The sequence below is a fragment of the Strigops habroptila genome, chromosome 4 (genome assembly GCF_004027225.2).
Source record: "Strigops habroptila isolate Jane chromosome 4, bStrHab1.2.pri, whole genome shotgun sequence".
Lineage (NCBI taxonomy): Eukaryota > Metazoa > Chordata > Aves > Psittaciformes > Psittacidae > Strigops > Strigops habroptila.
Window position 1 is genome coordinate 22,892,096 of NC_046358.1, and position 25,477 is coordinate 22,917,572.

The window sequence follows — 25,477 nt, forward strand, 5'->3', positions numbered from 1 at the left end:
CTAGGAAAGATGACACCAGACCACCACAGTTTCCACATCTCTGGCTTACTGCCCTTGGACAGTTCTTTTTGTGCAGAGTCAGTAAGGCTGGAAGACTTGTATTCCATCTGACACTGGTTGGTGACGGAACCTCTCTCCCTCACATCCTAACTGACAGCAAAGACCTTCTGAAGATCCCACCCACTGGTCTACAGGAACAGAATTAACTACACCTTTTTCTTCCAAGCCCCGCTTTGGCAGGGTGACACCACTAAAAAGCTAAAGCTTTCACAATGAGCTTCTAGGTTGTATCTTGATTCCTGAATGTCATACACCAGCAGGCTCAGCTAGTGCCCTGCAGCAGTACTTCGGCAAGGCAAGGGCACCATGCCTTTGCTCTACTGCACCACCTGCAAGAAAGAATTTCCCCTGCAGGAGCAGAGGAGAGACAAAAGGGAGAGGGAACACACCAGGCTATGGTATGTAGAAACCAAAATGTAAAGCATTTGTCTTTTACAGCCACCTCCTGACAGAAAAATACTGCAGAGTAGATCCCCTCCAAGCTGTATGCACACACTTCAGAAGGTCATTTGTTACTCCCCTCAACAAGTTTAGGATTGGTCATGTCCAACTTTACCATGTGATGCTGGCACCTTCCTGAGGATCCAGTTTAAACGTGTAGGCCAAGGACATGCTACATTTTTCTGCTTTCGGGAGCTCTTCCTCTGCTCTTCCTACAGAACCATCAATTTTGGCCACTAGAAACCTTGCCACAAGTTGGGAGGGAACATCACTTTTTTTTTTTTTTGTTATACAGAAGCAGCAATCATCATCCCTAGGCTTGTCATTTAGTTATACTAGCAATCTCTTCCAGGGCTCTCTTGCCTCTTCTGTAGAAAGCTCACTTGAAACCATCACACATCTCCATCACTTCTGCCATTGCTCAAAAAACATGGTGAGTTTCCCTTATACCACCTGTTTTTTTGTTCAGGTGATTTCAAAGCCATCTACGACAGCATCATTCTCAGGACTGCCACTAAGAATAGCACTTGTGAGTTAAGAAATGGAACTTCCCCAGGCACCTAAAACCTGGTAGAACAAGTCACACATGAAGAGGACAAAGGGGAAGGTCTGTGCCATGCTCCGTGTTCTCATGGGTTAGGCACCATCCTGTCTCGTTACTTCCTAATGTAAAGATGATGTCTTGTTCACCTCACGTATCACCCAGAGGTGTAACGTTTCCTGAAGTTCTGAAACACGGACAGTGAAAATTATTTCTCTTTTCTTTCTACCTGCCCTTTCCTAGAAGTTTTCAAAGAAGTCAGCTGTAGGAACTTGGAACCTCATTTACTCATCTAGGAATGAGAAACATATCATGCCTAATTGAGTTAGCCTATAAATTTCCAGCAGCTATGCTTTCAAATAAAGCTCTTTAATACATGGTACATTTATCACTATCCAGAAGTGAGACCAGAACGTCACAACACACTATGGTAGTAAGTGTATTTGTTGCGAGTTGGTGTGTCTCTAAAATGAGACAAAGGAAGGAGGAAAAGTGTCAGAAATAGGAAGTATCAATACTGTTAACTCAAACAGAAGGTTATACATCCTGGGGGCTCTGAAATGATACGTAAATAAAGACCTAGTGTCATAATGGCAACATAAAGAAACAAATGCAACATCCCAGCCTACATAAAAGTGTCCTTCATTGTGACATGGGAACAGCAAGGACAAAAAATTAATCTGTTCCCACATTATCAGTAAATTCATATGTACTGATTTTCTTTTTTTCCTAAATGAAGCAAACACATTGGAATTCATTAGTAACAGGAAATATTCTGAATAACTTAAGTGCAGCAGTCATCTCCATTTAAAGCTTTTCACTTTTAATCCTATATTTATCTCAATAATATCCCTTCTGATTTTTCCATGCTTAACTTGGGGAGGGGAAAGTAGATTCTGAGAGCTAGTGACTTACTCTTTTTTTCCTATCGGGTCCTCACATCTAGTACATCACATCATGACCTTTCCATAGAGATTAAGTGGTGTTTCATGTACTGAATCTTGCCCTAGAGAACTATCTGGTCTTCATGAAACACAATGCTATCATCTATGAAACAGTCCGAGGTATCATTTACTTCTGCTTATGAAGATCTGTGTTAGTCTGACCTTCTGACTTTGAACAAAACACCCATAAAACAACTTTATTAATTGTATTAAAACAAACAAAACACAGAGGGGAATTATTTTCTACTCACAGACCTAAAAGATCTGATCCTTGGAATGGGACTCCCTGCATCTCATTACTGATTTGTGAAGCTGCTTTTCAGCCAGAAGCCCCATGTTTTCTCCTCTCAAGCACTGTTACAACAAAAGCTTAGATCAACTGCTAGAATGCTTATGGACTGCAGTTCTGGGGGAAAAAAAAAAAAAAAAAAAAAAAAAAAAGCTGTATGAAAACGGATTTATTTCCAACTATCAGAGAAAGTGACTGAACATGGAATAGGGATGCTATTGGGAAAGTATGTTTTGTTCCCCAGAGCAGAAGCAAATCATTTTACCTCAGTGCTTCGATTTCCTCCTTCCTTCAACTTGTGGCAATACTCAGCACTTTGCAGACACACATAGGAAGTTTAAAGGCCATTATCAGGACAGCATTCCATGCTACATGGCAGAAAGAACTGCTACCCACGCACGAGCCAGGCAAAGACAGACCTTGGGGAAATTTTCCCACAGTGCACTTTGAAATGAGAAGTCAGTTCAAGTTGACCTCCACCTGGAGGTAATGGTGGCCATAGGAGGCTTCCATCCATCACATCCGAAGAATGAATCTCCCAGTATTAACATCTTACCAACACATGCAGATCACAATGCCTGCTGAAGAACAACTTCCACAGCAGACTGAACTACAAAAATGCCCCCTCTGAGGTGGAAAAAAAAGTGGAGCTCTGCAGGAGAGCAGCATAGACACCAATGCAGTTGCACATCTGGTTCCAGTGCTAACAGGAGCAGATAAGAGTGCCAGTGTCTCGGTAGCTGTGTCCCTTTTTGTTTTGGACACAGGCCTTTTCAGGGATCTAGATATCAGAGATCTCCATAAAACAGTTCCTGTCCTGAGGAAGGCAGGGGGAGAAGTAAGAGCAGAAAGCATTCACTCTAGCAGGACAAAAGGCAAGTGTCCTTGGGCTCACAGCCTCAGAATGGTATCTAGCAGGATATAAGATGCCTTGCCTACCTATGAAAGTCTGCAGCTTTCCAAACATTATTTAAGGTTTCACAAAACCCCTTTTGAAGAGGAGACTCCATTGGGAAGGGGAAAGCAAGCTATTCACAACTGACCAGAGTTCTTCTGTAAGTTATGCAGCCTTAAAGATGATTAAATTCACACCCTAGCTCAGCTCATACAGGAAAGGCTTTTTAGTACAGACAAAGAGTAAGTCAGAACCCTATGTCTCTGCAGATCTGTACCCAGAGGTATGCTACACAGCTTAAGCTCCACTTAAAACAAACTACTAAAAGAACATAGCAGGAGGATGATACCCATATACCTAAGCTACCAAAAGGAGCTCCTGAAGTTCTTCTATCCAGGAATGTCACTGCAGAGTACAGTAAACATACCAATGTAGCTGCTACTCCAAGCAGGGACAGACATAACACAACTCAAATCTCTGTACAGATATAGAAGATGAGAGCAAGTTAACCTGAGCAGTTATTATCAGTAAAAAAGTAGTCACAACATACTATGTCCAGTCTGGCAGTGAAAGAGGCTGCTCCACAGTTAGACTGGTATGATTGTGTCAATTCAGCAGCAGAAATTCACCAGGAAACTGAAATCCTGTGTGTCCATCTGGTGTGCTCCTCCCCAGAGGCTGCTGAACTAAGCCTTCTTTCCCTATAGTCAGGTTAAGACAGACAGCAACCTTCGAGCTGAGTCCAAGGATGTTCTGACATTCTGCAGTGTCTTCACATACAGTACCTTCATAGGGAATATTGCCAAAATACAGCAGAAGGACAAGGCAGGACCAAAACAATCTCCCTCAAATCCCACACATTTCTCCATAATGAAACTTGGTAGATTATTATGTGCTGAGAGAAAGTCTAGCCCTAGCTCAGGACAACTATGCCAGTGAAAAGGAATTTTAACTCTGGCTGGTAAAATGTTGGATGGAAAAAAAAATCAGACTGAACCACCCAGTTATTTACAGCACTGCAGACTTCCTGTTTTGTTGCAAGTCAGCAAGATCTTCTGGAAAACCCAGGAACAAAAAGCAGTAGTTAAGGAGGATAAGTTAGTTACTGAGAGAAGCTAATGATTTATCTCTGTTAGACTTCCGAAGAGAGGAAACTGCATCTATGCCTATCCTCTTCTAGCAGTATTTCAAAGACTAATGCACAGGAAAATGAAGGAATAAAATAGTGAACTAGAAAGAAAAGCAAACTACTAGCCATCAGAAAGGAGGCTATGTCTTTGCAGTTTCAGATACAAGTCTTCTCTCCTACTTCCCTAGTTCATTCTTCCTCACATGTCACATCAGTTTATTCTAACCAGGCACTGCAAGTCTGTGGGTACCAAGTGCAGAGCCTTTAGGAGGCAGGCAGGCAGAAGTGATTCTGAAAAGTTCAGAACAGTAAGCCTTACCACCACACCAGGTGAACTGCCTGAAAAAGACAGCTATTAAAACAAAAGCTAAGTAAATGAGGAGAAGACATTCAGGTTCTAGAAATCTTGTTGTTCTTATCCTAAAAGCTTCTAAACTAGTAAAAAAGATTTTAGCGTATTGCTAAACTTTAATCAAGTCTCTTACCAATTTACAATTGTGGAGAATCACAGGTGATAGGATAAGACAATACTGTGGATTAAAATCAGCTACATAAAAATAAACAGGAGAGGAGGGGGGGAAAACCTACAATTCTTTCACATAATAAATTGGGAAGGGGACGAGAAATGGCAACACAAGGCCCAACCTACAGTCCTCTGACCCAAAGGGACTTGTTCCACTGACCTAGCTGGGCTCCGGTTCATGACATTTATGCTCTGAAGTTCATGGATTTACTCCACAGCAGTTAAGTACAAAAGCATCCCCAGAGCATTCCCAGCATGTATCCTGCTATATTGGCAGAGCTCTGCTTTGTACAGCTATAGCAAACCACCTCCCAGCAAGTTCTGCTGGTAGAAGGGTGACGTTTGCTGGCCACACAGCACCTACTTTAGGCATTTCTGCCTGCCCACAGCTGACCCACGCATTTATCTCAAAGATGAACTAACAGCATATCCCAACATCACAAGCCTGCACAGAGCCAGCAATTCCTTTTTAAAGCTGTAATTGATAAAGCCACGAGGAAAGACCTTTGCAAACTAGTGAGAGAGCCACCCTAGAAGTCCTTGATCATAACCAGTCACTGCGTACTTAAGAACAATGGGCTTCAAAAACTGCTCTCAAAATACCAGCCACATTGCTCTGCGCTCCCCTACAAGCAGCTCTATAGCAGAACATGGTGCTGCACACCTCTTCCAAGCCCATGGCCCAATTACTGAGAAATATCACTCACTTAAAAGCATACAACTTCACAGAACTGAAGACACCAGCAGCAGGCAGCCAGGTAACTGCTCCTGAACCCAGGTGCTCCATCCAGCGCATACTGCACCAAGGAGGGACCAAGCCAGCACGATGCACTTCAGGCTTAGTGCTTAGCCCACCAGAGTGTTCACACACTGATAATCCAGAAGCAAGTTTCTGGGAATAAATAGCAGAGATTTTTGTACTAGATGGACAGATGATTTATATTATTGGGATAGATATAACCCACAAAGTCTTATGATAACCAAGGTACGGCTAGAAACCACTTTGTCAAACACAAAATGCCCTGCACAGCTGGTAATACACCTTAAGCATACTCATTTTCAAGACATTGGGTGCACGCCAGCAAGCAGGTTACTGAGCCAGTGTTTGTTTCATTCTCTCCACAAGCCATTCCCACAAAGTACTGATTTGTACTGCCAATGTACCCCGCAAAGTACAGGACAATGGCTGTTTGGCTGCTAGATCCAGGAGAAGCTCTTATAGCTACTCTGACCTCCTACCCTCTTCTCGACTCACCTGCATACCCATCTATCATAACACACGTCAAACTGCAACGACGCATACTTGGTCATAGCCTTGGACCAGCTTCTGCTTGTCCATGTCATGATAACATCTCACAGTAAAGCAGGTCACCAGGAAGCACTGAACCCTGAGAGGGACCTCCTTAAATTGTGCCTCCACAAGAGAGTAAGAAGAGCCTATTTCCCTCAGGGTGCCCTAAGGCTCCGTTATAACTGAACCTAGGAAGATAATTTCACTATCCAATAGACTCTGGTTTCCACAGACCACAGCAGATACATCGAGGACCTGCTTTTAATCTCTCCCTTCCAAGAGCCAACTGAACATGAGTTCTGTTATTTCCAAACAACTGGTACTCGCATGTTGTAGATGCACCTTGCACGCAGCAGGCTGGAACAAACCTGAGCTCCGCTACCAAGGGCTTCTGATGGATGTGGCAGGCACTCAGCACCCTCTGGCTACCTTGCATGTGGCTGAGTGACAAATGTTGTGGTGTCTCCGTAGACCAGGTGAACTCACATCGCTGAGCAGCAGATAGTGCTGGAGTTGTCATTTAATAAAGATTTGGAATTCACTTCCTATTTTACACCATTATGGGGAAAATTAGCTTAGAGGCATGAGACAATGGTGTGACTGATGCAGAGGGTGTTCGTTTAGGCAGGCAGCTAGAAAGGAGCCTGAGAGAAGTGAACATGCTTCTGTTAGCATCACCTGGCATTCACTTCTCCAGCTTTCACAGTAGATGAGGCCTTTGAGTGTGAGAAACTCTGAGCTTCAGGCACTTGCTTGAATCCAGTATGCCACAACACACTGCCCCAATAGTTTCCCTACCTTCTCCAGTATCCTGTATTCCCCTCCCAGATTTTCAAGGACAGGCCTTCAGATTCTCAGAAACCCTCTGGGGAAATAGTCACCACAAAAAAAAAAAAAAAAAAAAAAAAAACCACACACCACAAAACAACAAAAAAAAAAAAAAAATACAAAAAAAAAAAAAAAACCATGGAAGAGAAACTACCAAGAAACACCTCCAAACCCGTTAAGGGGGAAGAGGGTTTCTCCTGAGCCAGCAAAATGCCCCTGCTCCAGGGCTGTGGCTGCTACACCATGCCAGGCTTCAGCCACAGATGTGACATTCCAGGAACAGGGACAACACCAAAGTAGTCAGAGCAGAGGACTCCTCAACTCCACTGGTCCCCAGGAGCAGTTTTTCTTGCATAAGCCAGGAAGAGAGGCACCAGCATGAACTAAAAGTTAAGGTAATGCAGAAAAATATGCCCTTACATGAGCAGAACTGGGCAGTCCTGGAAACCTTCCAGTCACTCATCACTCTGTTACAGACACAGGGAAGGAATTAAACTTTGAGACACATCAAGGCTGCTCATAATGCACAGCACTGGTCTGGCACAGGAGTCTAACCCCAACACACATTTAATATATATTTCTGTTCCTTCCAAGCAGCCTGAAAGGGAAATGCATAAATTTAGCTTCTGCCTTCCCTGCTGGAGTCTTCCTCCCTCCCAGAACACAAACGTAGACTCCTCCTCAAGATGACCAGGCAAGCCAAGGACTGGCTGCACCTGCTTTACTTTGCAGTAAAGCTAGAGCAAGCACACTGTCTCCACAAGGAATTCAGAGTGGAATAGTTAATGCACCCTAGAAACCCTGCAGCCAGTAACACTTTCAGCTTCTAGAAGACAGATTACAAAGGAATAGTTCTTCCTGTTTTACCTTCAGAAGATGAATTAGTCTGCTGTGGTCAGATCAGACTTTAGATGCACCAATTCCGTTAACAAGACACACCACAAACACTGACATCTCCTCTCCCCATCTTTTCACCAAATCAGATGGGGGATTCTGGCCCTGGCTCTGCTCTGGATACCGGTTTCTTCTCTAATGTCTCTAGGTGTACACACGCTTGTTCACTACACTCTCATCCACATACTGAACAACACAAGTAGCTTCAAGGTAAAACAGAGGAAGCTGAAAGGTTCAGCTTTCTGCCGAAGGTCACATCGAAGTGTCAAGCAATGAGTCTCCTACGGTGAAACACCTGTCACAGTCTATGCCAAGTGGAAATGACTCTCACATGTCAAGATTTTAGGTGCCTTTGCTTAATGAAACCAAGCTCTTTCTAGAGTCTTCTTCCAGTCACCACCTCTTACCTTCAGATGTCAGCAGCATTTGTTGCAGGGCAAACCTAAACCTCAACCAAGCTTACCTTCCTTCATTAGAAGGAGCCTTGCCTGTTTCCCCATTTGAAAAAATTAACTGGAGGATGCTTTTTTAGAACAAGGTTTTAAGCCACTGGGCGAAAATGGGGAGTAAGGGGGCAAAATATCACCACATTTTCTGCATACCAAGTTGGCTCACCTCCCAACTGGTTTCTCATTCATTCAAGTCCAGCCTTCACTGTGCAAAGAGAGGTGACCCAGCTGGGGACTAACAGAGTAGGAAACTTAAGAACTTGATGAAGGCTTAGCTATGGAGAACACACATGCAGAGTAGAGGTGCTAATTACTCATCTTTCTACCCAGATCAACTGTGCACTGAAAGTCCTGCCTTAAACAGAAACAGTGGCTACTTTCCCTGTAGCACACAAATGTCCCAACCTCCTCACTGTGATGGGACCTAAGTGCCAGAAGCCATGAACACCGCAGGTGACAGCAGTCATTTCCCCAGCCCAAGCTTGTACTTACAGTTCAAATGTCTGCAAAAGGGGAACAAGTTCTTTTTCTTCCACCGCCACTGCCCGCCTTCTGTTATTACTACATATCTAAACTCTGGAAGGAACCTATCAGCCAGCTCCGCAAGCCACCTCCAGTGGTCAGATATGTCCCAAAGAACCCTTCAGAGGCTAGTGTCATCCTACGTGCTCTTTCCCTCATCACTGCCAGTTAGTCAGATACCTAGACAGTAGGGCCATTTTTGGTGTGCTGACAGCTTTCCCCATCCAATTCATTCCAGGATCTGTTCACGATCATTACTTCATTCCCTCGCTCTAGCTGCGTTTCGCTGCAACCAAAGACTATTTATTTACGGCTATTTGGAGGCAGTATTCCCATCATCTCCCTCAATGTTAGCCCATACTCCTACTCCACTGAACTGTAGTTGCATGGAGATAGTTCACTCGCTACAATGCAAGTGAAACATCTGCTTTGACAGTATCATCTTTGTCACCCTACAGTTGTGACACAAACATCTGTGAAACAACAGGGTGTAGCTGTACTGTGATCCAAGTACAACATGGACCTCATGCCTAACAGCACTAGCACAAAGTGCCTGCTCTTACTGAACAGGGGCCTGGGCACACCTGGCCAAATTCAGCACCAGAGTAACCACCCGCTGCAGCAAGGACAGCCCAACAGCAGAGGAAGGTCCTGCTCTTCCTGCACCTGGCTTAGGCACACTGCCCTGAGCCAGCAGTTCATGTGGCTTGCTCACACTTCCTGTGGCCTGTACAGACCAGCAGAAGGTAGTCACACACGAGGTCCCCATGCCCTGGATGAATGAAATGCTCACTTGCAACCCCCTCCCTGCCCATCTTTAACTCAAGTTATGGCAAGCAAGGTATTAGATCAGTGGTGACCAAGCTTCCTCTAGCCCAGCACAGCAGGGCCACGCAAACAGTATGCTGTGGGGACATCACACTTTGCTGATGGTCACAGGAAATCACAAGTGACATAGGAACAACAGCAGGTGCCGTGAACACTACTTACATCCCACTATGCAAGTCCTCAACTTCTGAGCAAACTGCTTTTGGGTAAGATAGAACAAAAGCCACAGCAAAGAAGATTTTCAGCTGAATGCCCTGAACTACTGCAGGGCTGGTAGAGGGCACAAGAGTAGAGAAAGCCACAGCTCTCTTTCACTGGGAGGAAAGAAAGGAAGGACAGGCCTGCTCTTGGCTTCTCCCATCACCAGGCAAGTTGCCATCACCAGGTTGCCAGCACAGTAACCAGCCATGTATGTAAGCCCCTAATACAGACAAGGACAGCTGCTGTGGGCAGCAGCAGTAGCTCAACATGGATGTTTCAGGCCTTCAGATACTAGCCAAAGGCTGATGTAAGATAGTCATCAATGTAGCATCCTTTCCATCATCACCCCACCAGCCTGGCTGTCCACTGATTTCAGGAATTCATCTTCTACAAAGCATAGGAAGGGTGGATCTGCATTCACCTGCACCAGCAACTGTATGCTTAATCTATCAAATGCTAAAACAACAGAAAGAATAGCCAAGCATCTTCAGAAGAGGGCGTTAACAGCACAACATTTTTTTTTCCAAATAAGATTTTCCTCACTGCCACTTTTCAGCCCTTTTTGGTTGGTTCTCTTCCTCTTTCCCCTCCCCTCTATGACACTTAGCTTCCAGCTCTGCTGACCTCACAAGTCCTTCTCACATCATTTTCACATCTTCACCCATTTCTTTCTCCTTACAGTTGCCCTCCAAGACTGCAGTCTTGCCAAAATGCACAAGAAAAAACACATTCTTGTCATCAAGTCAGCTTGTCCTTTTAACATACAGCACAGAGTTTTGTAAAACTCAAACCAACAAAGTCTAGCAGCCAACTCTCATTATAGAAGTTGAAATTTCAGGCTTATTAGAAAATAGCGTATTTAAAATTCCATATAGATTCAAGAACACTGGAATCCACTTAGAAAAAAAAAAATAATCAAAGGCAACACAAAGACATGAGTTTCATATGGCCTGGAAGCAATTCTGTCATTTGTTTTAAGCTTTCTAGTAACATAACACAGCCTTTGAGTTAACATTTCATTTCAAACCACTTTAAAAATACATGATTGCTCTGTGATTGTTCTGCTCCTGTGGACGTTTTCATTGGAAAAAGTCTGGATACATATGTTCTCTGGTCAGTGCTCATTGATTCCCCAAAACAAAGGGCAAAAAACCCAAGGGCATCAAAAGATGTTTCTAATTACTTTTTCACTGTCAAAGAGAAGCAGATACTTACTCCCTGCTGCATAATCCCCATGTGTCAGGTACTGCAAAACTCACCAGGACATTCTCTTCCAAACTTGCTTTGGAAGAGCTTTTGTATTTTGACCATGCTCTCTACCAAGCCTGTACAATAGTTATTAACCAAACAGGGAGAAAATGACATATTATGGAATGGTTCTGTTGCGATTCATTACAACTTTCATTCCTAAAACTTCCAGGTACTTTCCGAAAACATGCCCCCTCTCCATTCCCATCAGAGGCATGGAGATTGATGAGATACACCTCTTCTAAGGAAACTCCACAGATGAGCATTACTCAGGTCTTAACTAAGCTTCACTTAGAATTTTAGTTAGAATGATTATGTCCAGAAACATACGGAAAGATATGTTTCTTTTGAAGGCAGCATCCCATACCAAATCCGTTTCCACCTAGAGAACAGCTACTTAGAACATTTTGTTCAAACTGAAAAATTTCCAGCCCTTTGATTACAAAGGCAACCTGCCAAGTGAGAGTATAAAATTAGCACATTAGTGCAGTAGTGTCTTCCTTAGTCTGAAGACAGCTTCAGTACCTCAACTGCGCACCATAGTTTTATGGGGGTAAAACTGAGCTAAGACTAACTAGATTCATTCTTTCCTACTCCAGAGGCTCGGAATCAGTTGAACAGCAGCGAAATACGGCTATCAAGCCAAATTATGTCTACTGATGAAAGAATAAGAACAGAGTACCAACAAGAGTGCGAAGGCAACCCTAGCGCACAAGGACCCCACTGCAGCAGCCAACGAGCACCACAGTGAGCAAGCAGCACCCAACCATTCTATCCCTTCCTGCTGCAGGGCGTATTGCAGCACAGGTGTTTCCCACTGCGGCTTACAAGCACCAAGGCAGTATTTCAAACCCTGGCTGTAGCTGCTGCTCACTTTAGAAATGCAAGTTATTTTTAAAACGCATCATCAAAAAAAGATTCAATACAACCTTTTTCCTTTTATTCTCATGTTTTATAAACATTTCAGCAGGCATCTATCCAACTTAAGCAAGCTCTGGGTGTGCACCTGCTCCAAGCTTTGTCCCAGCTCTGCCAGCATGAATTAAATCCGTTGTCTTTATTTATACAGGCACTATAGGCACTGGAAAGGTTTCTCCTACCCATCTCTTTCAAAGACCCCATCGCATCTCCTCCTACCCACCCCCTCCCTCAGCAGACATGGAAATCATTTTGCAAGGAACACTACTGCACCCAGTAGTTTCCTTCTCTTGAGCTGAAACAAAAGGACAGACTGCTGCTCTGGGCAACACAGCAGTGGCAGTAGAGTGAGTGATAACCAGACAGGACAGCATTCCACCGAACTGAGCAGGAGATGGTTGGTTTCAAGAGGAGCCCACTGTTTGCTCCCAGAGCCTCTTCGCAAGGGCTCAGGTAAGAGGACATGAAACAGTCCCTTCCCAGCAAGTTTTAGAGCAATAAGGACTGCTTCCAAGCCTAATTCTCCTGACTTCTCATTTATTTGGTTTTATGATCTCTAAAAATATTCTAATTAGGGGGTTTAGAAGTTCTGTCTTTATTTCTCCTCCATCTTTCAAAATAACTTCAGCAAGATGGGTACAATAAGACATTGCCTAATGTAACTACTTTCACACATGCTTTAAACAGCTTAAGCCTTTATAAAGGTCCTCTCAACATACATCCATCCTTAGCAGCCAGTAAGCCAGTCTCAGATTGCCATGCAAAACAAATGCTGCCCATCTCTGCTCTGGACCACCACATGAATATTCCTCAGCCACTGGCTACACCAGAGCAAAATGCAAGACCTCCCAACTCAGATCACCTTTGCTTCTGCTCCAATAAAAAGTCATTTTTTCCACCCAAATCAACAAATACACCCCTAAACCCTTGCCAGTTTTCAGACTGTTGGCAGGGTGGCTGAATTTGTGCCTGCCCTGTTTGCACCACAAGGACAGCATCTGACCTGCACATGGAAGACCGCTTGCTGTTTCACCTGAAACTGTCCAAGAAACAAAAGAAACTAATCCCATGCACATCGCTGGGTGGGCACCGTTTTAAAAACCAAACCAAGGACTAAAACCCCACCCAAGATACAGAAAGAGCTAGAGCACAATGCAGCAGTTTCCCAGAGAGCAAACCCCCTTCTCAAAGCCAGTACGCACAGGAGGAAACAATTTGCCAGGCAGCTCAGATCTTGGGCTGAAATCCAGAGGACAGCTCTGAGAAATCTCCTCTCTGCCACCAAGTTCCCACCAGCAAGCCTCTCCCCCAAGTTACTCAATACTTGTATAAAGTCTAACAGGAGAAGAGAGGTGATGAGAACTTCAGATGAGATCCAGCTGTACCCTCCCATCTCCCCATAGCACCACCCAGCAGTGAGCCCGAGGCTGAGTCTGCAGCAGAAAGAGGAAAAGCTCTTCGTGGCACTTGCCTGTCCTCACTGCACCAAAACTTGCTGCCTGCAGATTTGAGTCAGCCAGCAGCCCTGAGGTTTGCTTTATTCACAAATGGGGCGAGGAGACCTCCCCTCCCTCCTCTCCAAATACGTAGGACAGGTTTCAGAGCTACCTCCAGCAGCTCGGGCCCAGTGCCCAGCCGGCAGGGGCCAGCTAAGGCTTAGCCTGTCCCCAGGGCAGCCCTGGCTGCAGCAGAGATCAACTTTCTCACCCTTCTCACACACCTATTTACTCACAGCAGCAACAGCACAGGATAAGAGTGATGCTACCGGTCAGAGACAGATGCTCTAGCAGGCTAAAGGTGGGAGAAGCATTTGCTCCTACAAGAGCAAGTAGCACCTTGAGGCTTCCACACGAGAAGCTGAGGCAGAAATTCTTCAGTGATGAAATAAAAAGCCTTGAAGAAGCAGCCTGAAAAGGCAAAACCACCACTGCTATCTAAATGCTTGAAAAGCAATCAGGTACCATATCCAGAGAGGCATGCAAGATGTAAAACAGGTTAAGGGGCAGAGTTCTGCTATGTTTTCCCCTGTTTTAGAGCAAAATTAGAACAAAGCAAAAGCCACAACCACTTTCCTCCAGCCCGAGAAGGAACCTGGGAGAACAACTGCAGTATAGCTCAGGCACAGAGAAGGTGGCTCTCCTGGAGAGCCCAGGTACAGGAAAGAGGGCCCACAGCACAGAGAAGAGCACAGAAACCTGAGCAGGGCTGGGTTAGTAAAAGGGTGGACAGATAGGATCTAAAACCTGTACACAAATTAGAATGAAAGTGGGAGAACCACAAATACCAACTTAGGAAAAGGGGAAGAAAAAAGCTGAGGCATATTAAAGGAAAACAATCTTTGAGCTGACTACAAAAAGAGTTGACTGCAGAAACATTTAGGACAAACCAACCAAGCAGCTTTTCCCCCCAGAAGTAGGCAACTTCTGGAAGGACATGCAAGGACAGCTGCAGCTTTTCAAGGTAGTCAGAAGAGAAAGGGATAACAGTGAGCCAAGGTGCAAAGAGAAAACTACTTCAAACTAGCTGCTGTGGGAGGTTAAATTAGGTAAGAGTGTACTTTGCTAAGGAAGAAAAAGAGCAGGTGGTAATTGGGAGCATCTCTATAAATGGCCTTATTCCAACAGGAATGACAGTTATTGCACATCAGATGTTTATAAAATAAAAAAGATCCATTTAAACCAGTGGGCAGAGCATGACAAATTACTGCTGTGATACAGGAAGCCAACAGCTGCAGAAGCAAAACCATGCTAGAGCTCAGCCGCCAAGGTACACTCAAGGCCCATCCTTCCCTTAAAGTTTGGTTCTCTAGGTTCCCTTCAGGCCCCTACAATTTGCCACACATCCTTTGTCAGGCATTGCCAACAAAAAATAACACAAGGGAACGGACTGCCCTTATTTCTTGAAGAAGAAGTGCCAAAACATGAGCTTGGGACACAGCAACTTATCAACAAGAGACTGCCCAAGTTAAAAGGTCTACACAAGCTCATCCAGCACATACCAACACCTATGCTAACAGTCTGCGAAGCAGTGCAAGTTTTGAAGGTGTTTACCTTGTCTTAGTCATAATTTCAAGTTTTTACAGCCAGAGTTTAGAAGTGATCTTGCGATATTTTAAGCCTGTGACCTTTGTTTAGAGTGTATGTCACTTTCAGCAGTATCTATTTTAATGCAGGCTACAACTTTTAGACTATATGAGCAGTGCAACAGTTTTGCACTGGATGGCACACCGCTTTACTTCACAGCACTTTAAGTAAAGGCTATGTCAAAACCTACCTGCTGAAACTCCTGCTCACCCAGCCACCAGGTACTCATTATTCAGATGTACAAGAGGGCTTTCCCCCAAAGTTGGCTGGTATCTGGGGACCCACTGGGGGCTGCTTTTATTCTACCAGCCTAAAGACAAACACCCAGAATTTCGGGTGAGCAGAGTTTCTTCCCCTATGGAAGATGTAGAATATCAGAACAGGGGTTTTGTTGGTGTTGTTCTTAAGACTACTTAATCCACACATTGTGAGCTGGGTCTGCCTAGCAACAAGTTGGGAGTTTTAAACTCGTACCATCCTACTTGTGTTCCCATGGCTACTGTCATGAACAGTGCGGTGGCAGCTGCACAAATCAGCACAGGGGTCCCAGGAGGGACATCTTTAAGATTCCCAGACAGAAAACAATACTGAGAAAGTAAAATGCTACACCTGGTATGCCTGCCTGCCTTTACAGCCCTTTACTCCCAGCTGAAAGCACCCAGAGCAGCCCCCTCCTAGGGATGGAGGGATGTCAGCCAGAGGAACAGACATGCAGACTGGTATCCACAGATCATTTGCACTGTTTAGAACAAAAAAAAAAATGCTTGGATTACAGATGTGGCACTTTTAGCTTCTCACACAGCTGTGAGCAACCAAGTACAGAACTATATACAACTCCAGCCAACAGCACCTGCTATGTGGGGCAGCAAGCTCTCAACACAGGGTGGGGAGGAGGCAAAAAAATCCTGCCCTCTCCCCACTCACGCATGGCCAAAACTCAAACCAATGTTACGGATAGTAACGGAGGGATGTGTTTAGATCCCCAAAGAAGGTAGGAAGTCAGAGGAAAGAGAAAAAACTCCACATTTCAATCCAAGCTGCAAGTAAAGAGTTGCTTCAAAAGCAATGCTGTTATGTAAACCAGACTTCCCTAGTCCTGCCGCTTCAGCTCTTTAAGAGGCGAAGCCATTTCCTACTCAGGAGAGCTTTTTCTTCGCCTTTATCCAGCCCCAATTCCCCCTGTGGAACTAGAATCTCTCTGTGCCCTCTCCAGGGACTAGTTAAGAGGGGAGGGCAGGCATTGTGCCCCTGCATGCAAGTCTTGTTTATATGTATTCCTTAGGGATTTCTGAACCCAGAAGCCACAACTATGATTACACATTTGTTATATTATACTTTCATACTATAACTGTAAAGTCTAGAAGGACACCAATTCAAGGTCATGTACGCTAATAATTATTTTCAACTTTCAATACCCAACTTTCAAACCAAAGACTCTATATAAACTAACCCCCAACTTGATAAGACATCTAGTCATCTAAAAGTACGCACACATGCTGTCACAACAGGTTATCACAGATACCTACAAACAGCAGAACTGCCATATAGACAACCACATGGTTAGACTCCTCTCATTAGACAACTACACTGCAAAAGCAAGCCATTGGCACGCTCAGATTATTATTTGTGAATCCCATCCAGGTGAAGAGCACAGAGATAAAGGGGGGTAGCAAGTATGACGAAATAACTTAAAGGACAAAGCCTCACAGCCTTACCCTCCTGCCTCTAATGGGATAGGAGAATATTTTTCTAGAGATACACCTAGTTACACACACTCATAAGGCACATGAGACTCTGCAGATGTCCCCTAGAGGTACCTGCATGATAGAACAGGGCTGAAGGGGGAAGCATAGACTAGAATTTCCTCCCAAGAGGGGATTTTTGCAGTTTTATCACATTGCTGCAGCCTCCTCCCCCCAGAGAGGCAACATTTACCAATACTTCCTTTATGAAGTTCAAAGAGCTAGCTGCTGCATAAAGATGAAATTTTGAAGATACCTGAAAAGGTAGGTTAACCTCACTTGTTCCATCTCAAAATCTTACATGAGAAGCGAAGCAAATTCGTTGAGTTTGACGTACAACACTTAAAGGCAGTCCCATCACAATCTGTTGCATTTCAACACAAACAGTGAGGGAAGGACAAAAGCAGCCCAATTCTAGAATATGCTGGAGAAACCTTCACTGTCTTCACTAACGCCAAGCACTTTCAAAAAGCACAAAGTCATCAAAATTGCATATGAAACTACAAATTAAAAGCTTGTAAAGTTTAAAGAAAGACACACCTAATCTAACATTCCTTACAAAAGCATTTCTTAAGATCACGTTCAGTTTCAAATCAACTCTGTGCTTTCAAGAAGTGAATTTCAAACTGTTCTCTCAAGTTTAAACACTTAAGAACGTGAGATTGCCCATCTTGTTCTATCGTCACGCCAAAGCCTCAAAAGACAAGGTCACCCAGTGCAGAAAGAAGTACAGACAGGGAGCATGCTCTTCCGAACTACCCCAAGGTTTTCTTTTTGATTTTGTCTCTAGACTCAACTGGCCTCTAGTCACCATGTTCCAATCTTACCTAACACTTGGAACGGGTAAGGCAAGCCTTGGCCACAACCGGTTGTTTTATCTGAGGGAAGCAAGGACTAGCAGTAACCACAAGTTTCTGAGGAGCCAGTTACTTCAGATTTACTTGTCTGGCACATTATTAAAAAAAGTGTACTAAAAGTTACAAAACAGTTAAAAAAATACATACATACGTCCAACAAAGCACTGTCATTTATACTGCTCTGAAGGTATGTGACAGGACTAGAGCCCACTATAAGCCGCATTATACAGTGTGCCTTGATCACAGAGGCAAAGATTTCCGAACTAATTATAATGACTAATCACAGGGAGCTCTAAGCCTTCACTTGGCCAAGTCACAGACCTAACTAGGGCTGAAAACAAGAGTTTTAAGAGCAACTCATTAAGCAGCAGGAACCAGCTATGAAGAACAAAGCAGCCACTCTACCTAGTATTAATTCCAAGCCAGCCATTAATACATTTGTCAGTACATGAGACAACTATTACCTCCACATACAAACACTGCATGTGCCAGGCAGGGAAGGAAGCCACAGGCTTTGGCTGCACTGAGACTTGTTTGTTTACTACAGCATTAAGGTTTGAGAAGGATGTTCTTGGTACTATTTGAATAACAAGAAAGCTCCAGAGCCATGCTTTGGCATAAGGTGGAGCGGGAGCTCTGCTCACCACTAGCAGTCTCTGCACCTCCTCATAGATTAAGCGAACAGACCGGATGAAAGCTAACTATTGAGCCACGCAGACTTAAAAAGTCTCCCTCAGGCGAGCAGCCCAACGGTAAGAAAGGTATGGCACAAAATCAACAGCTGTACTCCTGCTGAGGTGCCAAAGATATGGATAATAAAGTCTCCAACTTGAGCACTACTCCTTTTTCTCCATAGTGGATTTAAAAAACAAGAGGATAAGCTAAAGCGTCAGCATCTACAAGTCAGCTTCATTCTCCTCATGTAGTAGTGGCACTGCACCCTCTCCTGCCATGGTGACTGGATGAGCAGTACGTACTGGTGATGGGACAAGATGAGACAGAGACTCACCCAGGCACCAGCAGAGTTGCCAGCACAACACACATGAAGAGGTGGCAGGAGTCATCTCCCCCTTCCCCAGGGCTACCGGGGAGCAGTCTCACCTTGAGAACCCCCTTCGACTGTACCTAAAAGCCTATGGGGTCAAGACAACCAAAAAACCCAAGGTTTCAGCAACAGCTTTTGGTGCAGCACCTGTTGAGCACCTTCTCATCGGCTCTGCAGCACACCACATACAGAGAGGACACTTGTGGAAGGGGGGCAAGACAAATATAGCCCATGAGGGAAAAAAGGGCTGAGCAGACTCAACTAGGGAGAAAAGCTCCTCTTCTCCCACCAGAAAGTTTAAGAGAAAGCCCACAGAACCTAAATTTTCTACCACTTAATGGGGAAAACACACTCTTGTTAGAACGATACACATCTCCTCACACCACAGTAAAAGGACCGAGGCATGCCTGGTTTATCAAGATACTAGGCAGCCTCTGTCAGCCCAAACAGTTTGGGCGCTAGCACATTATGGTTTGGTATTTCTGATTAGATCAAACATCCTCATAACTCTCCATTCGTTTCCAAAGAGACTGCTGCACTAAGGGCATTTAAGGCAAAGTCATGTGAGGAGATGAGATAGTTTTCCAGGATACCAGTATTTCCAGTTTCAGGAGTTTGGTGTTGACTTCTACACTTTCTTAGATGGAGATCCCAAAGTTTCACCTGAAGAGCACACTTTTTTCCTCCCATCCACTTTCTGATGAGTCCGTTCACCTAAACACACATCTCGTACAGTCATTCGGTACTCAGACTATTTGCAAACTATAAGGACTGTTAGGAGCAGCACTATTTGCAAACAAAGAAACAGAACAAGCTGGCTCGGAGTTGGATGTGCCAAGTGTAAGTCACAAGGGGACTTCTAACAATCTCAGTCTCTACTGTGTAGGCCAATAGGTGCTTCTGCAGAGAACCCTGCAAACTAGGTGAAGATACAACCTAATGAAATATGGCCTTTATAACCACCTATATATATAGCTATATTTCCCCTACGAATACAGCTATTCTACGGGAATCAGCCATAATGGGGCTGTCCTACTATCACACTTTCACTTTTGATCCTAAATAGACAGAGGGTGGGCAAATTTTAACAGCCCGAAGTGGGTGGATGGATAGCTGGATGGATGCACCAGCTCCCTCCCCTAGGACCTGACCATACCACCACTTTCCTATCAGGCATTTCAGACCAAAGACAGCAGAGACTGGAGTGGTTTGTTTTCTCTTGGGGGGGGCAAGGGGGAAGAAGGGGAGGTTGTGTTTTCGTTTTTGTTTGGGGTTTTTTGTTGGGTTTTTTTTATTTGGGGGGGTGTTTGTTATTGTCTTTTGGTTGCTTGCTTGCCTTTTTTTTTTTTACCCTTCTTAAGACACTACTACACTGACAAGAGTTTCTGATTACATTGAAAAGGGTTTTTTTGTTTGTTTGTTTTCACTTTAATTGTTGATAACACCGAAACAACACAGTCTTGGCCATGAAAGGAGGCCAGGAAATACCAAGTGTTTGGGCAGAAGCACAGAGGGCACAGCAATGTGGATCAGAGAATGAGCTCCTCAAGGATTAGGGACATTCTGGCAGTGAGCATCATCCAGTAAGCTTTTCTGCACTTAGAGGTGAAAGCACCAGAGTATTTTTCCACCGTTTTTACTTTACCTGTTACAGTACAGCAACAACAAACTGAAGAGAGCAGCACTGCCAACAAGGGATTGAAGTCTCTCAACTGACACACATCCCAGCTTCAGATCTCTGCAACAAGACACTACTGAGTCAAACCAGCTTTTGCTCATCTGTTTCCACTGGAAATAGCCCCACAAGCTGCTTTCCAAAGATGACCAACACAGCTGATGTCCTAAGGTACAAGATGTGGCTTGTATTTTTACTACCATCACAACAAATGAGGGAAAACTGAAGTTGTAGTGCTGCAAGCAGAAAGCTCACCTGCCTTCAATACCTGTCAAAATTAGGAGAGACTAATCTCTTCAGGGAGTTACTTAACACTCAAACTTATGGAAGCTTTAATCTTTACTTAAATTCACTGGATGTGTTAAAGTGCTCACTAATGCTTTCTTTCAATGTTCCAGTAGCATAAATTAATAAGCAACAAGTAAAATGGTCAAGTACAATATCAGTGCTTCCCCATATTAAAGATTTTTATTTAGCTTTAGGATATGCAATGTTTCCTTCCACTGAGTTTTTCCATTAACAGGACATGTGGGTTTCATTTGTATGGATTAAAAGAACCGTAGTAGTTCTCCCTCTTCAAAATCTTCAATGTCTCAGACCAAGAACTCACAAGAAATGCTGACCTACCAATACCAGCCTTTGTTTAATGCGCAGAATTTTAAGCTGGCAAATATTTGACTCTGAGCTCTAATAAGAGAAGAAATAGGAGAGACAATAGCAATTTTTCACATCGCATCTGTGAAATCATGGCCAAGCAGCGAAACACAGCTGAAGCACAAGTTTTACCAACTCTGGCATGCTTTGACATGAGATTTTCAGCCCCAAAAGTTTTGCCTGTTCTTCTCCCTAGTTGAATCAGCTTGTTTAATAAACATGTTGCTTTCTGCAAAAGCCTTGCCTTTACTGTACAACTGTTCTTATTTTACAAATAATAACAAAGGTGTAAATTTCTGAGAATAAAAGAAGTGGGATCAATGCAGCAAGAACTTACTCTCCCAGAGTAAGGGGATATCAGGATAGGTGAGAAAAATACCAACACTAACTTTGGCAAAGAACCTACAGGCTCTACCAATATATAGGACAGGGAATAGGCCTTGACATCGTAAAGAGATTTACTAGTAAAGTAAGGACCACCTCCCACAGAAGATTCCAGCCGTGAGCATTTTTATAAAGAATCACATCAGACCTTTCCTTGGCCACTGCCACACCAAGTTTTAACCACAAGAAGTATTAAAAACTTGTAATAAGATATTTTAATCCAGAGTGAGAACTTGTTATTTTCTGGGTTTAAGGATGAAGCAAAACCCTTCATCATTTTCCTCATACTCTGCTCAAAAAGGGAGAGACAAGCACTCCCTATCCTCCTCCATGTTAACTGAAAAGTGCTGAGGTCTCATCCCTCACAAAACCTAGGCAATCATTGGAGACACTCTCTTCACTTTCAGGCCAAAGAATGTGTTACTTTTTCACTCTTCTCTGGCTATTTAATTCATGAAACCCATACCAACATCCCACCACAGCCTTGTTCTACCTCTTTTTTCTCCCATAATCTCACAGAATAGGATTTCAGAAAAGGCTTTCCTGATTTTATTGCTCTTTGCCACAGTTCACATGTGGCTGAGAAATGAAACAAAATTAAATGCCTTCTCTGCCCCTCTGCACGGGGACAGAGGAACACCCACATAAGAATCAGCCAAACCCAAGGTATAATTGAACAGTAAGTCAAAAAAAAAAAAAAAGAAAGAAATACACACAAGGCCTAGTCTGTGCCATTTTTCCCTCAGACTCAGCTAGAGCATTATGAGCCCTCTGCATTTTACCAGCCAGCTAATCTGAAGGTGAAAGCCTCCACAACTTGACACCAAAGAACCTTCAAGCTTTAGGATCCTTTGGTCAAACAGTCCCCAAAATCTCTAGCGAGAAACAGACACAGCATCTGTGTGCTCTGATAACACTAGTCCATCGATTTAACTTTGAAACTCCACCAGCGAGACAGGACAATTTAACAGTTTCAGTCAGAAGGTCTTAGTGCAGCTTATTTAAGGTTTTCTTTCTTATACAGGGAAACAAAAGAGGCATACCAAATAAACACAACATAGCTATTTAGCCTTCAAGACCCAAAAGAGATCACAAAATTCAGGGAACAATGTTGCACTGCAAAATTATTCCTGGGTAATCCCACAGGCCAGGAAACCAACTCTTCAACAGACAAGCAGACAAAAGTTCACCTCAAACTTGTTAACTAAAAAGTGTACTTGGGGGACGGGAATAGAGAGATCAGTAAAGAACCCAATGCCCGCTCAGGTCATCAGAAGATTGATCACTTACATCGGAGGAATCTACTAAAAGCTTGCTATATTACACTGTGTACTCAGACAAGAGTGCCTGCTGATGCTGTGTTAGGGTATATGTTACTCAGAAAAAAATTTGCTTCTCTACATCACACACGTCCCCCTCCCATCCACTCCACACAGCCCAGAAAGCAATCATCTTTGTTTAGGTCACTGTACGTCGCTTAAGTTAGAACCAGAACAATGTACATAACTGAGCACATAACAGTGACGAAGGGGCACACAGTATTTCCCGCCCCCCTCCATCTATTATGTTAGAGAAACAAATTGCACAAAAGAGCATAATTCACAGGGGTGACTGAAAAGCCCAAGTACTGTTGTGATACCTAGCTAATAGCCAGTGTGATGCACGTTGTGTGTTACAGAAATGTTGTGTTTGACCTACAGACTGAAAAACAGTGTCAACTGCTGCCTAACTAACAGCTCCCCCTCTCTCCCCCCCCACCCCCACTTTCTTTTTCTCCTCCTCATCTTCCCCCTCCCCCCTTCCTCCTCCTGGTCAACCAAGAAATGGAGTTCCCATGTGCCAAGACCTTGGATCTTATTTTGTCAAGAAAATGAAGGGGGAAAGGAATGGGGAGAAATGATTCCATAAACAAATCTAAATAATATTGAACTCAAAAAAAAAAAAAAAAACCAAAAAACCCTCTTTGCCCTCTCCCCGCCCCGAACAAACATAAACATTTAATAATAGAAAAAGGCATCCAACATATTAGCACACAGTCTGAGGATGATCCACAAGAAACCTTTTTCCTGAATCCACACAATAGTAACTCTCAGGATCATTCGATAAGGAGACACCGTGGCGTTCCACACCATTCTTTTTGTTTTAAGGCAAGAGGTGCGGACGATTCAATTAAGTTTGGGCTGGGCAAAGGGACAACTCCAAACGCCAGGATCTCCAGACAGGAGGAGGGTTTCATCTAGCTTCAACCTCCACTTACAAAGGAACAATACGGGGGGGGGGGGGGTGGAATTGCTTAGATTTCAAACTAAGGAGGTCAACAGCCTGTCTTTCTATACACCGAGATACATCAGTACTAACGTGCTTCCAGCACCTGCCTTTCAGCACAGCCCCAATTCCTTTGTTTGCTCAAAATTTGCTTCCATACCACTTTAAATTAGCTTACAAAGAACCGCAGCAGAATAGCTGGAATGTGAAACATTTTTTTTTGGAGGGGGGAGGCGAGCAGCTTCTTAGGAAGAGAAAAAAAATTTAAATACAGACCCAAGTCGCTTCTAAATACCTCCGAAAAAAAATACATTTACAACTTATTGTCTTCTAGTTCCAGCCCTGCCACCGAGCCCACAGACACACGAGTCCAGGAAGGGGTAAAATCAAAAAAGAAAGAAAGAAAAAAACCCACCCAACTGCCATCTCCTGCCTCCCCTAGCCCTGCCAGCTTCCCTGTTCCTCCCTGCCTGCAAAGCGCCCTCTGGAAAGCATCGAGACTTCTTTTATCAACCGTGTGTGCTGGGGGGGGGGGGAGGGGGGGGGAGAGGAGAGGGGGGTCCTTGTTCTTGCTCTGGGTGTTTGGGACTGGAATTAGGGGGGATTATTTTTGGAACCTCCCCAATAAGCGGAGCCCCCCCCCCCCCAGCCCGCCGGGCTCCGCTCATGGGGGGGGGGTTTCCAAAGCAATGGATGGGGGGGAGTCGCCCCCCGAAAAAAAAAAATTAATGAAGACTTACCGGGGTCGAAATCGGGGACCACCGCCTGGTACTGCGGCCCGACCCTCATACCGCCGCCGGCTGCGGGAAGCAGAGGGAGAAGCGTTACCCGCGTGGGCCCGCCCGGCCCCTGCCCCCCCCCGGTTACCGTACACCGCCACCCCCCCGCTCCTCACCGTGCTCCTCATCGCTGGAGGACCCTGAGCTACCCTCCTCCCAGGAGTTGCCGCTGCTGTTGCCGTTGGGGGCAGCCGATAAACTTTTGCTGCCACCGTTGTTGTTATTATTCGCGCCGGCGGCGTTCTGGTTCCTGCCCCGCCGTTTCCCCGAGACCTCCGGGCCCTTCTCGATCATGGCTGGCATTTAGGGGAGGAAAGGGGGGGGGTGGGGTGTGGAGCAGAAGGGATGGGGGCAGACCAGAGTTTAAAAACTGCGGGGGGGGCTGTGGGAGGCGCCGAGGGCGGGCGGGAGCCGGGGCGGGCCGGGCCGGTGCGCGGCGGCAGCGGCGCTGCTACATCCCCCACTGCGATCGCCCCGAACTTTGAGGCTCATCCCAGCCCTGCGCTGGGACTCCGTTCAACCTGCGCTGCTGCCTGCCACCGGCCCCACCTCCCCCCGCTCCTGCCCCTGCCCATTGGCTAAACCTACATTTTGGGAGGCGAGCCCGCCCGCCCATTGGACAGCGCCTCCTGCCCATCGTGGCGGCCCGGCGCTTCCGTTTGCTGGGTTAGGTGGAGGCGTATCGCTGGGCCGTACGTGTGAGGGCTCCGCGATCTCTCCGCCCAGCGATACCTCTCCTCCGAGGGCTGCCGCTGAGCGGAGGGGGGCAGAGGCGGGTTCGTGTGCTCCCGCCGGAGCGGGGCTCCGCGGCTTAGCGTGGCCCGGCTCGCGGAGCGGGCGGCAGCGGGGTTCGCCGCCCCAACATGAAGTCAGCCCCGGGAGGGTATCGAGGGACTACTTTCGCCTCTTACCTTCCCCCCCCCGGCGGAAGGTTACGGCGTGGTTTGAATGGGTTCCATACAAAGCCCCTGTCGCCGGGAGGCTGTTGTTAG

General features: G+C 45.1%; 1 protein-coding gene across 1 annotated transcript in view; it reads right to left on the minus strand.

The window, feature by feature from the left end:
• The window catches only part of RCOR1 (REST corepressor 1), an 84,614-nt gene extending 59,572 nt beyond the window's left edge, over window positions 1–25,042 (minus strand). Inside the window, exons 1-2 of the mRNA XM_030481817.1 lie at window positions 24,602–25,042; window positions 24,447–24,506 (exon numbers count right to left, since the gene is read on the minus strand). Coding sequence (XP_030337677.1) covers window positions 24,447–24,506; window positions 24,602–24,788 — 247 coding nt within the window. The 5' untranslated portion in view covers window positions 24,789–25,042. The remainder of the gene's footprint in view (window positions 1–24,446; window positions 24,507–24,601) is intronic.
• Between the last annotated feature and the right edge of the window lie 435 nt (window positions 25,043–25,477).